This window comes from Musca vetustissima, unplaced genomic scaffold (genome assembly GCF_032173495.1).
Source record: "Musca vetustissima isolate MV318-11 ecotype Yass unplaced genomic scaffold, APGP_CSIRO_Mvet_v1 utg80557, whole genome shotgun sequence".
Classification (NCBI taxonomy): domain Eukaryota; kingdom Metazoa; phylum Arthropoda; class Insecta; order Diptera; family Muscidae; genus Musca; species Musca vetustissima.
In genome coordinates this window covers 3,899-18,562 of record NW_026886517.1, presented here as the reverse complement: position 1 = coordinate 18,562, position 14,664 = coordinate 3,899, and the positions used below count along the sequence as shown (strand labels likewise).

Here is a 14,664-nt window from a genome sequence, read left to right as displayed (position 1 = left end):
AGTTTTGCCATTATTAGCAATGAGATGTCTAACGTCATGTATATTTTTTTTCACTGACAGTACTCTGGAAGCGGGACATATAAATGAATAAAGTAGTATACATACTAAAAAAGGAATGACTAGGAGGATTAACTAACTATACTTACTTTCATTCCAGAGTACTATCAGTGAAAAAATATACAAGGCTTTAGACATTTCATTGCTAACATTTTGAACTTTAAATAATCATTACATAAATAAGAAATATCAAGCAATATGATGGTCTTTAAATTAGTATTTGTGCTAAGAAAAAATACACTACAGTATGTAAATAAAGTGGTTTTGTTTTTATAACGCACATGCCAACCTTGAAATTAATTTGTTATTGCGTATTTGATTTGACACAATGGTCAATATGCAAAATATGTGTTATCGGTCTGGTAAAAATCCACAAGCGATCAACACTTGATCCACCGAAACCCCTTTCATTTCACGTATTTTTACTAATTTCTCTTTTTCTTTTTTATTTAAGGTCTGTCAACACAATTTCGCTTAAAGTTTGTGATAATACATCTGTAAAACACACATCTAAAGAAGTAAAAAAATATTTTCATAATACGATGACTTTGCCGAGTGCTGCACGCGTGTACACGGATGTGAATGCACACAAGCCAGACGAATATTGGGATTATGAAAATTACGTCGTTGATTGGGCTAATCAAGATGATTACCAGTTAGTAAGGAAATTGGGGAGAGGCAAATACTCTGAGGTCTTCGAAGCTATAAATATAACGAACAATGAAAAATGTGTTGTTAAAATTCTAAAGCCCGTAAAAAAGAAGAAGATTAAGCGGGAAATTAAAATTTTGGAAAATTTACGCGGAGGCACCAACATTATAACATTGTTAGCTGTGGTAAAAGACCCAGTATCACGAACTCCTGCCCTGATTTTTGAACATGTCAATAATACAGATTTTAAGCAGCTATACCAAACACTTACAGATTACGAAATACGATACTACCTGTTCGAGTTGTTGAAAGCACTCGATTATTGTCATAGCATGGGAATTATGCATCGCGATGTGAAACCACATAATGTAATGATTGACCACGAAAATCGTAAGTTACGTTTAATAGATTGGGGTCTTGCTGAATTCTACCATCCTGGCCAGGAGTACAACGTTCGTGTAGCATCACGTTATTTTAAAGGCCCAGAATTATTGGTTGATTATCAAATGTATGATTATTCGTTGGATATGTGGTCATTAGGCTGCATGTTAGCCTCAATGATTTTTCGCAAAGAACCATTTTTCCATGGACATGACAATTACGATCAACTTGTTCGTATAGCGAAAGTCCTAGGAACTGAGGAACTATATGCTTATTTGGATAAGTACAACATTGAATTAGATCCAAGATTCCATGATATTTTGCAAAGGCATTCACGCAAACGATGGGAACGTTTTGTTCATTCCGACAATCAACATCTTGTTTCACCAGAAGCTCTTGATTTTCTCGACAAGCTTTTACGTTATGATCATGTTGAGCGATTAACTGCACGTGAAGCAATGGCTCATCCGTATTTTGCGCCTATTGTTAATGGTCAGATCAAGTCCAATAATCAACAGTAGGATTGCAATTAAAACAGCAAATATGGTAGTGGATGTGGTAGTCAAGGATTCGCACTAACAACAAGAAAGGTGGGACATATAATCGCCATAATATGATCGTACGATACAGAAACTTGTGCATAACCAATATGAATAACTCCGTAACTGTATCAGATTGGCACATTAAGAAATACAATTTTGGACTGTTACTATCATTAAATATTCATTAAAAATATACAATAATAACAAAATATTATTACCAGATATTTAATAAAAAATCGTGTGAAAAAAGCTATGAAACTGAAATTAAATTCACTAAAACATTTTAATATTTTAAAAGGGCAATAAAATTAGCATATAAAAGTTCGTAACTTTTTTTGGATTATAACATTTTTAAAATATTTTTTTGTTACGTATGATCTTGTACCTTTTTCGCGAAAATATAAATATATAAATTAAATATTTTATTGATCTATAGTTTTCAAGTGGAAGTGGGAACAGCTGAAATCAAAATTATTTATTCGTACCGATATTTGGTACAAACTGAAATAAATCGTCACAAATAATTAGACCTATAACTTATTATATAAAACTATGACAAAGAAGATTTAATAATCGGGTATGTTCTGGAACACACTTCCCCTCAGAAGTTACCTCCTGCTTCTCACGTGAATTGTAATTTACAAACTTCTGCACAAAAAAAAAAAATAAAATAAAATAAAAAAATAACAGTTATTTTTTTAATTTTATTACAAATATACCTTTACCTTGCTGTGTACACTTATTGCAATAAGAACAGTGATTTATAAATAGTAATTTCATAGCTGATAGCAAGTTGTATAAGTTTTTTTTTTACGTAAAAAGAGTTTTATTTTGAGACAAAAAAAACTGCTTAATTGAGTTCTATTTTTGACGAAAAAAATAAAAATCCCTAAAATAGTTTTATTTTTATTAACGGTTAAAAATCAACGTTTATTTTTTCCGTTGAATAATAAGTCTTCACATGGGAATTGCGAGTGTTTTCTCAAGATTACCTAATATCCTTAATGGACTCGTCAATACGAATCTATTGGTAGATGTCCCATGTCTCTAACATGAAGAGTTTATTGTTCGCATTTTCAAAAATAACTGTTACTTTCGATCCCTGCGGCAAAATGGTACAGTTTAAAATTCACCTCTTATTTTTTCTGGTTCGTTTTTGGACCAATTTAGAATAAGTTCCTTGAATATATTATTCTAAGTGAAGAGCCTAATATATTCACCCCTATTCCGTAAGTCGTCGTCGACGACGTTTCTTTGTCGACATCACTTCGACAATTTACAAAAAACGATACTCATCGACGTCGTTTTGTGTCGACGACGACATTCGGAATAGGGGTGATTATGACCATTTATTTTTCAAAAAAGTAAAAAAAGACTTTCTCTTTCACCTTATATATAAATACACCTTGCTTCTACCGTTGAATTGAATGGCAGAACATGCCCGTACATTCTTAAGACTTAACAATTAGCAGGAGTTTTTTAAACACATAATTAGCATATAAATGGCAAGATAGATAAAAAGAGAAGTTCACAAATTTTATGAGAACAAAGATAAAGCATTTCCCGGATATACGTAAGCAAAAATTCCGCTTAAGAGAACAATCGGTTTTTAAATAATTCTAAAATGATGTATCCTATTCTTGTCCGGTAATGTTTTTTTTTTTTTTTTCTTAAAAAATGTTCAAACACTTCAGTCGTCAACAAAAATTATGACGAAGAAATCTTGGACATCGTCGTCGTCACCAGGGTGCGCAAAAAATTCGCTCGCGAATGATTCAAAATACATTCTTTTCGTTTTGTGCTCATTTTAAAAATGAATTTATGGCGATAAATTCTTTACCAAACGAACATTCGCCAAAGAATGGTCGCACAACATAACAAACGAGTGAGAGCACACAACAACGTTCGTTCGTTTGGTGGTTGAAATTCTTTCTGACATTCTCTCACGAATGAAAACAAACATTCCCGAATTCTCGCGAATGCTCAAAACGGCAACAACAATAACAAACGTTCATTGTGTAAAAGCAATAGGGCTGCTACAACAACAACAAACGTTCGTCAACTCAATAGTTGTTGGACATGTGTTTTGTTATTCCACACACTTTCTGCTACCCACACATTCTTTCGTTGTTTGTGTGTGTTTTCATGATATTTTTGTTTGTTGTTGTTTTTAACAGTGCTCAAAAGAATATTCTTCAGCTTGCAGCGAAATTTTATCGTTCGCGAATTTTTCGTACAATGCGAACATTCGCGAGAGAATGCAAATGCTTTTGCATTCATTGTAACTTTATCATTCGCGATAAATTGAATTCTCGCCCGTGAGCATTCGTGAGAAAGAGCGTATTTTAATCATTCTTCGCACCCTGGTCGTCACACAATTTGCAAAAGACGACTCTCTACGACGTCGTTTTGTGCCAACGACGACATACGGAATAGGGGTGATAAAAAGGTGGTTTGCTCTATTGCATTATAATGCATCTATTTTATTGTTATACCTAAAAAGGTCAGTTACTTTCTTGCTGTTTTTATTGGTTTTCTTTACAAACAAACATAATGAACTCAATGAACAAGGCATTTTATAATGGTATTCAATTTGTAATTAGTTGGGAATTATAAAAAGTTATATCGATGTTGAATAATTTTTATTAAATTAATAGAGTTATTGATCATATTTTCAATTAGTTAATTTGGTTATTATGAAAGTAGTATTACTACTAAAATATGTAAGTTTGTTTAATAATTACTAAATTTATCAGTACAAAATTACGAAAATTGAGGTAAGCACTTGGAATTATTGATTTTAAAAAATATTATTATTAAATACACAATAATAAATATTTGTACCATATACTTACAATTCCTTTTTAATTTTTTTTAATATTATTTTTATTCCCATGCTTGCCCAGCATTATTTTACGAAAACGAAAAATTATATACTACGATAGCAGTGAATGCTAAACACGTATTCTCTTTTCTTCTACTAATTCTACTAATTTTACAAGTTTTGCAACTTTTTACTCGAAAACCGTTCCTGAACTCACAAAACTGGTAAAACATTGAACCAAATTTAAGAGAACCCAAAACAAAATTGCGTTCTCTTTGTAAACTTTTTACTCGAAAAATTCGTCCGAGTAAGCGGGGTTTTACACTGTTGGTCATGAGAGTTTTTTTTCTCCCTCATTGGTAAATTGAGAGTAATTAAATTTGTGCTATTTTTAATTTTGTAACAAACGTACTTTTTGTCCACAAAAGGTAGATTTTTTTATTATTCGTGAATACATTTACGCTTAAATTATAACATATATTATTTATGCAAATAACTGGTATAAATATTCACCCCTATTCCGTATGTCGTCGTCGACACGAAACGACGTCGAAGAGAGTCGTCTTTTGCAAATTGGTATTCCCTATGTCGTTGTCGACATTTATCGATAACTATTGAAACATTTTTGGTATTCCGTAACAATGTGTGACGACGACGATGTCGAAGATTTCTTCGTCATAGCTTTTGTTGACGACAGAAGCGTTTGAACATTTTTTTTAGAAATTAAAAAAAAAAACATGACCGGACAAGAACAGGATACATCATTCTAGAATCTATTCAATACTTAATGCAAAATAAAGTGTAAATAAACAAATGTCCGTTAAATCTGAACCGATTTTGACCAATGTCAACAGGAATCGTCTCTGCGCCAAATAAAATTTCATCCCAATTGGATGCACTTTTCCAAATTTCATCCCGTTCGGATCATAATGGTGGCATGTAACTTGTTTAAAATAATACATGGATGGAGGGACATGCATAAATCGACTGAAAAATAATTCTATGTACATATATAATAAAAAGTAACTATGGGTCTATCTCGTTTCTTTTTGGTCGTTGCAAACACATTTACCCTGTGCCACAGTGCGGTGAAGGATACAAACACATTTTTGCCCAAAAATATGCAATAATTTTTTTGTTTTTATTGATATTATCGATAAATAGTCGACATCGTCGCATGAGTGTTACAGAATACCAAATCAGTGTCGAAGTGATGTCGATGTCGATGGGAAGTGATGTCGAAAGAGAAACGTCGTCGACAACGACGACGACATACGGAATAAGGGTGATTGGTCAATATTTCTCAATAATTATGATTTATTATCATTTGGAGTAACATTTTAGGTACCTTTTTGTACTTGTTTGTTCCTACCTGTGGCAATGTTTTCCAACTCTATTCCTAATTTACCATTGAGAGAGAGAACAGTATAAAACCCCGCTAAAATGGTAAACAGGAATGCCAACTTCTGATTGGCTGTGAAACATCAAAATATTAAATATTTGGTAATTATTCACCCCTATTCCGTATGTCGTCGTCGTTGTCGACGACGTTTCTCTTTCTCTTTCGACACTGATTTGGTATTCTGTAACACTCATGCGACGATGTCGACTATTTATCGATAATATCAATAAAAACAAAAAACACATCTCTAAAAATGTGGTCAGCTGTTTATTTTGTTGCATATTTTTGGGCAAAAATGTGTTTGTATCCTTCACCGCACTGTGGCACAGGGCATTATGTCTTGGTAAATGTGTTTGCAACGACCAAAAAGAAACGAGATAGACCCATAGTTACTTTTTAGTATATATGTAGGGGAGAGGGGGCACCTTTGAACACTTTTTTCTTTCAAGCATTACAAAATTTTTTATTTTATAATTTTTGGTTTCTTATAAATTTTAACTAATTGTTACATATGTAACCTTTAAAATGAATATACATATGACATACTTTAAGCTCGATAAATATATTTTATTACTGTTTTAATGGACGAAGTCAAAGTGTTCAAAACTGCCCCCCCAGGGGGGCAGCTTTAAACATTAAAAAATATATTAAAAAAATTCCAAATTTAAAAGATTTAGATCAAAATTTATTAAAACATAAAATGACCTAAAAACAAAAATTAATATGGTGAAAAATACAGTTAATTTCGTCATCTTATTAGCCCATTTGAAATTTAAAGAAATTGAAGCCAAAAGTTGAAAACTCCGTTTTTTTGGGCATGTTCAAAGGTGCCCCACCCATGACATTTTACGGAAATTTATAATAACTTTTTTTGTAATAAATATTTATGAAAGAAATTACATTATACCATAGACAGACGACAGCCTTAATTTGCATTAAAAAGTTCTTAATTTGAAATAAAATTTACCCCTGACAGACGAGAGTTTCTTCATTTATGAACCAGTTTTTTGTTTCAAAACAATTGTTTGTCTGTGTGTAGGAAGAAAATATTGACATTTGTTTACAATATTTTTTAGGATTACATCTTTTTGAAATTGATACATGGCAGGAAGGAAAACTAACAGCTATAATGAAGATAAAACAGCTCCAATTTTGAAGAAATGTTGAATTTTGCCTTTGTTTCTAATTTTTATTTTCGTAAACATAAACAAATTTGACAACAATCAATTTATTTTCTACAGCATTGCCATATTGAAATTGCTTAATTCAGTATAAATTCAGTTTGATTTTGTGCATTAACAACACATAAAAATGAGGATAATGTACAAGTTAATTTGAATTAAGGCAGTTAATGCAAATTAAGACTGTCGTCTGTCTAGGCTATTAGTTATGTTTGAAATGATTGTTGGAATGCAAAAAAATTTTTTGACGAAAGAAAACTATCACAGAATTCTTCCTGGGCCCTTACAACCAAATGAATAAAAGTTTATAATGACACTGTGAAAACATGGTCACCCATGCACAATTTTTCGACAACTTGAAAAGCAAGCCAAAGTGGTTTACGCAGATAGAGAACAAGATTGCCATATACAAAAATGTGGTTGCGGGTCGGAAAAATTTTAAACCAAGATTTTATGAGCGCTGTTCAAAGGTGCCCCCCTCTCCCCTACATAGAATTATTTTTCAGTTGATTTATGCATGTCCCTCCATTCATGTATTATTTTACATGCCACCATTATGATGAAATTTTGAAAAAAATCCATCCAATTGGGATGAAATTTTATTTCTACATAGACGAGTCCTATTGACATTGGTCCAAATCGGTTCAGATTTATATATAGATACCATATATTTTTCTTTATTTACACTTTATTTTGCATTAATTATTGAATAGATTCTAGAATGATGTATCCTGTTCTTGTCCGGTCATGTTTTTTTTTTAATTTCTAAAAAAAAAAATGTTCAAACGCTTCAGTCTTCAACAAAAACTATGACGAAGAAATCTTCGACATCGTCGTCGTCACACATTCACCCCTATTCCGTATGTCGTCGTCTCTCTTTCGACATCACTTCGACACTGATTTGGTATTCTGTAACACTCATGCGACGATGTCGACTATTTATCGATAATATCAATAAAAACATCTCTAAAAATGTGGTCAGCTGTTTATTTTGTTGCATATTTTTGGGCAAACTGTGGCACAGGGCATTATGTCTTGGTAAATGTGTTTGCAACGACGAAAAAGAAACGAGATAGACCCATAGTTACTTTTCAGTATATATGTACATAGAATTATTTTCAGTCGATTTATGCATATCCTTCCATCCATGTATTATTTTAAACAAGTTCCATTCCACCATTATGATCCGAACGGGATGAAATTTGGAAAATTGCATCCAATTGGGATGTAATTTTATTTGGCGCATAGACGATTCCTGTTGACATTGGTCAACATCAATTCAGATTTATATATAGATCCCATATATTTTTCTTTATTTACACTTTTATTGCATTACGTATTGAATAGATTCTAGAATGGTGTATCCTGTTCTTGTCCGGACATATTTTTTTTTTAATTTCTTAAAAAAAATTGTTCAAACGCTTCAGTCGTCAACAAAAATTATGACGAAGAAATTTTCGACATCGTCATCGTCACACATTGTTACGGAAACCAAAAATGTTTCAATAGTTATCGATAAATGTTGACAACGACATAGGGAATACCAATTTGCAAAAGACGACTCTCTTCGACGTCGTTTTGTGTCGACGACGACATACGGAATAGGGGTGATTGTTACGGAATACCAAAAATGTTTCAATAGTTTTTGATAATTGTCGACAACGACATAGAGAATACCAATTTGTAAAAGACGACTCTCTTCGACGTCGTTTCGTGTCGACGACATACAGAGTAGGGGTGATTGTCACTGAACACGTGATGTGCGTACATTTCGAAGGAGCATATTTTAATTTAAATTTGGAAAGCGGAATGTTGATAAATACATTATTTTCCAAAAAATCCTGGAGAATTGACATCAAATAAATCATGGTAGAAAAATGCTTCCCTTTAGGAGAGGGGATAGTTTCTGTATGATGATGCAAATTTCCATTATATTAAATTATATTAAACTTAAACTTTCTCAGATATTGCTATCAAAATACAGGAATATGTATTAGAAACATTTCTACAACAACAAAATGGAAAATTTGAACTTTAGTTTTAACTTACCGTTAGTTAAGTGCGTAATTTTTGGCAACTACTTGTTTTTTATATAAGCTGCATTAACACAATTATATATAAACGAGATTTTTAACTTCTTTTTGAATATTTTATTGGACATTCTTTGGTATGATGTTAAATTCCATCAGTATGCAAATTATCAATTCCTTTGTATGTCTGTCAAATAACTATGAGAAATATTTTAAAAATTTTCATTTCAAATTTTATAGATAAAAACATTTAGTAATAAATGTACATCGTTTTTGTTGTTACATTCTCCCATATAAAGATAGATTTGCTTAAGTTTATAATTCGTCTTGTGCTGAATTATTTTTTTTTCAACGAGTTTTCAAAAAGGGACTTAATGATCATTAATTTTAAATTTCTTTTCTCTGAAGTGTTTCTGTTTTGAAATTGTGTGTGTGACAAGTTGGGCACTGCCGATAAAAACCCCAAGGCACATAACGTAAATAATAAATAAAAACAGAAATGAGAAGGTGTCTCATTTTCAATCATGTGGTACAATAATAATCTATTCTATGTACCACTAAGTAAAATATTATATACAGTAAAATACTGATAATTCGTAACCCCGAAACTGTGTCTATATTTCATTAAATTAAGCTAATTAATATATTTTTCTTTAAATTTATTTAAATTTTTTTCGTTAAATTGTCATTCGGTAATAAAATGATCCATACTTTTTTTCATAAAATTTCCTTTAGTAATTAAAGTGCTTTTAAATTTACGAAATACACTCGATACCAAATGTCAATTCCATAGCGTTTACGTCAAATATAATCAGTGTTCGAAATTAAACGGTACACTATCGTTGTGTACCGTACGAGGAACACAAACACTAAAAAATTGTTAGCGTTAGTGTTTCGGTACACAAACATTCACCCCTATTCCGTATGTCGTCGTCGTTGTCGACGACATTTCTCTTTCGACATCACTTCGCATCGACATCGACATCACTTCGACACTGATTTGGTATTCTGTAACACTCATGCGACGATGTCGACTATTTATCGATAATATCAATAAAAACAAAAAACACATCTCTAAAAATGTGGTCAACTGTTTATTTTGTTGCATATTTTTGGGCAAAAATGTGTTTGTATCCTTACCGCACTGTGGCACAGGGCATTATGTCTTGGTAAATGTGTTTGCAACGACCAAAAAGAAACGAGATAGACCCATAGTTACTTTTTAGTATATACATATGTACATTGAATTATTTTTCAGTCGATTTATGCATGTCATGTATTATTTTAAACAAGTTACATGTCACCATTACGATCCGAACGGGATGAAATTTGGAAAAAATCCATCCAATTGGGATGAAATTTTATTTGCACATAGACGAGTCCTATTGACATTGGTCAAAATCGTTTCAGATTTATATATATACATATATATCCCATATATTTTTCTTTATTTACACTTTATTTTGCATTAAGTATTGAATAGATTCCAGAATTATCAGGATACATAATTCTGGAATCTATTCAATACTTAATGCAAAATAAAGTGTAAATAAAGAAAAATATATGGGATATATATATATAAATCTGAAACGATTTTGACCAATGTCTTGTCCGGTCATGTTTTTTTTTTAATTTATAAAAAAAAAATATTCAAACGCTTCACTCGTCAACAAAAACTATGACGAAGAAATCTTCGACATCCTCTTCGTCACACATTGTTACGGAATACCAAAAATGTTTCAATAGTTATCGATAAATGTCGACAACGACATAGGGAATACCAATTTGCAAAAGACGATTCTCTTCGACGTCGTTTCGTGTCGACGACGACATACAGAATAGGGGTGATTAAAAAACATTTTAGTGTTACTGTTTCGGAACACAACGAAATTCGTAGTGTTCCACATCTTGGTACACTAAAAACGTTGTGTACCGTGGTTGTGGAAAAATCGTAGTATTCCACTTGCCGGAACACTAAAAATAAGTATAAAAATTATTAAATACATTTAATGAAATTTGTTATTCAATTGTTTTTTTACTTTCACTTTACATTTCTAACAAAAATTGATAATGGCAACCCTTTTTAATTTGGAATTCATATATCAATTTCAAATAAAATGAAAAATATGTTCCATACAATTTTATGTATGTCGATTGGCATATTTTCAAAAAATACATTTTCATCTCTGGGTTATAAGTTTTAGAGGCAGGAAACATCAAAATATTTTTATAAATATAAATTATTTGGCAATTTTTGCCACTTAACACATAGTATGCGTACATTTCGAAGGAAGATATTTTCATTTAAATTTTGAAAGCAGAATACTGTCAAAGACAAATTTATGAAAAAATTGGAAACATATGACTGTATTGTATAATTATGCCATGCAAAAATGGTTTGGGATCTGAAAATTTATAATTTTGTTCGACATTGCCTACTTGTAAAAGATATACACGATTTCTTATTTGTATTTGTCTATAATTTATTATTAAAAATTAGTATGTTTTGGGTATACGTTGTAAGATCAAAAATCTGCAAATAATAGGAGAATGATGTTGTTGACTAAAAATAAAAGATGATTAATATGAATAGATTGTTTTATTTTTTTAGCTTCTTCTTTGGATTTACATTTGTTCGTAGAAATAGTTTATTTACACATTTTGGTGCCACGTTAAAATATTATTGCTGCAACTTAGAAAATTACACACAATTTTTGTTTGCATCGTTTGTATTTAAAAGATCAAGATAAAATAATATTTGGGTTTTGGAATTTTTATAATTATTCACACTACGTTTTATAAAAATCTAAAGAACTATAAGAGGTTTCAATACAATTTATAGGTAACAAAACAAATATTGCATTATCTACCACGGTATAATGTATGTTCCCGCAATTCCAATAAGATATATGAATGTATATTTTGGGAATCATAATTTTATATGGTAACTGTAAAACTATATATATATATATATATCGTTAGCTAAAATGCAAAAAGGCGTAACTAACAAAAGCATAATTGTGTAGGAGAAGCATAAAACTGTTTTGAATGAAAACTATAAACATGTCATGTGAAGTGAAAAAGTATGCCCGGCAGGGTGATATTGCATATGACGAATAATAGACTATAATTTTTTTAACAAATTTAGTTATTTAGTTTAATGGCAGTCATAACAATTAAGTAAAAAATTTGAATTTTCTTGTAGTTACGCCTTTTTGTTTTTTGTTAATAGAAGCTCCTTTTTTGACCGCAGACGTGTAAAACTTTGTCAACACATGTGTTTATTGACATTCATTCAAAAAGTCAATTTTAAATTTTTTTGTTAGTTACCCCTTTTTGCATTTTAGCTAACGATATATCGACGCCATAGTATGCTAAGTCTCAAAATTGAGTTTTTCAGGAGAAGCTCTCAAAGTTTACGGGCGTTATCTCCGGAGTAGAACTAGACATCTGCATGAATGCACAAAAACACCACCCAAGAGTCACTCATACAAACTAATGGCTTATATTCTATAAATTTGTTTGAAATGAAGTGCAAAGAGTGAGTGTACAACAAACATGAATTGCGTCAAGTATGAGAGTTTTGAATTCATTGTACCCGCATAGACTAATGAAGATATAGACGAAGAAATACTCAAAAAATGCGCGGTCAAGTGACTCAAAACAAAAAACTCAAAAATTTTTAAAGACGTTTTTAAGGAAAATGTCCTATTTTTCTTTAATGTTTTTATCGGAGGATAAAGTTTTTGCTTAAAACTAACTATATTTAGGGGCATTCCAAATTAAAAGGTTCAAACATTTAAGTAAATCAGTATTTAAAATTGAGTAGCGCATTCAGCAGACTCAATTCAGAGAGGACTGGTGAGAGCATTTCGTCGTCTATACATTCATTAGTCTATGGTACCCGCATAGACTAATGAAGATATAGACGAAGAAATACTCAAAAAATGCGCGGTCAAGTGACTCAAAACAAAAAACTCAAAAATTTTTAAAGACGTTTTTTAAGGAAAATGTCCTATTTTTCTTTAATGTTTTTATCGGAGGATAAAGTTTTTGCTTAAAACTAACTATATTTAGGGGCATTCCAAATTAAAAGGTTCAAACATTTAAGTAAATCAGTATTTAAAATTGAGTAGCGCATTCAGCAGACTCAATTCAGAGAGGACTGGTGAGAGCATTTCGTCGTCTATACATTCATTAGTCTATGGTACCCGTTTGATTCATACAACCCACGATTCAGACTCGACGAACACGGTATTCATTGTGTATGTTGATTTCGGTATGAATGTACGTTGTAACACAAAAAGTTTGAACAACTGCGACGAGTTTGTCTACGAACATGTTTTATACGATGAAGTGTGTAAAGGGCGTTCGAGTTCCACAATAGTATTCGAATTACCCGAATACACATTATGGTTTTTTTACACTCGTTTGTTATTCGTCAAAATCGGGTAATTTATTTAGTTAAAACAATCTTTAAAATTAAATTCAAAATTCGTAATAATTTATGGATAAGATAATTGTCTCATTGTAATATTTTTGTTATTTTTACCGTTATAATTACTATGTTTTGGTTTCTGCACCTGTTTTGATTTTTATAGATCATTTTTAAATTGATTTTATTATAATAACATGTGCCTGGCTTTCAATTTTGACTCACTGCCAGAAAAATGTAAAAATGGCTAGGAACAAATACAGTACTCCGATAAAACATCTAATTACCAGTGATTTCTCGAATTATAAGTTTATTTTATGCAATTAAATCCGTGGTGATACTTCAGCGCGGAGGGAGGCTGCAAAAAACATCAGTTCGTAGAGTAACTTCGGGTAATGTGGACTATGCGTCTAATATGGACCACCCCCATATCTAAGAAAATACGTAAAATATGTCAATGCCACCTTGATAAATATTTTCCTAATTAGTGAAAACAAACATCAAACTTGGGTGTAAACAAATAATTGCAATGTTGAAATTTTAGTTTAGCTTTCATTGTAAAAGTGTGATTTGAACATGTTTTAGCACAATAGCCTAACTTTTTGCAAAATAGTCGAACACTTTTGTTGGCGTGATACCGAGGAGGGAGAGAAAAACCAAAAAAGAGAAAAACAAAATAAAACAAGGTTTGGGTTAAGTGTATTTTCAAACTTTATTTGGCAAGTTAATGAGTTTCGAATGAAACAAACTTTACCTTAATGCGTGCGTGTTCGATCGAAAGCGAGATTGCAAGTTTTAGCAACGAAAGTTAGAAAGCAAGCTTAAACAACGAAAGTTAGAATGCAAGTTTAAACAACGAAAGTTAGAATGCAAGTGAATCGCGGTGAGCAAATGTAGCGTAAACAAGGTCGAGATCACATCGACGACCGTAGCACTGGAAAGTCCTCTCTGCATCCGAACTGAGCGAATGTGACTTCTAGGAGAGAGCGTAGGAAAGAGCGGATACTCTCTCCTACAATCCGAACCAGGCGAATGTGACTCCTAGAAGAGAGCGCAGAGAAGATTCCCCCATTGACTCAAATGAGTGGCCAATTAATGTGAATAATAATTGGTATGCTACGGAAGGGGTGAACAACATATCGAACATATACATTGTCGTAA

The 14,664-nt window shown here is 31.7% G+C and overlaps 1 protein-coding gene across 1 annotated transcript; it reads left to right on the top strand.

Annotated features, from left to right (window-relative positions):
• Positions 1-540: 540 nt before the first annotated feature.
• On the top strand, positions 541-1,612 carry LOC133333988 (casein kinase II subunit alpha). The gene has a single exon (XM_061542296.1). The coding sequence runs from the start codon at positions 600-602 to the stop codon at positions 1,608-1,610; it is 1,011 nt and encodes a 336-aa protein (XP_061398280.1). The 5' UTR covers positions 541-599; the 3' UTR covers positions 1,611-1,612.
• Positions 1,613-14,664: the final 13,052 nt, after the last annotated feature.

Coding starts and splice junctions, on each gene's coding strand:
- LOC133333988 (XM_061542296.1), top strand. CDS start 600: ATGACTTTGCCGAGTGCTGCACGCGTGTACACGGATGTGAATGCACAC.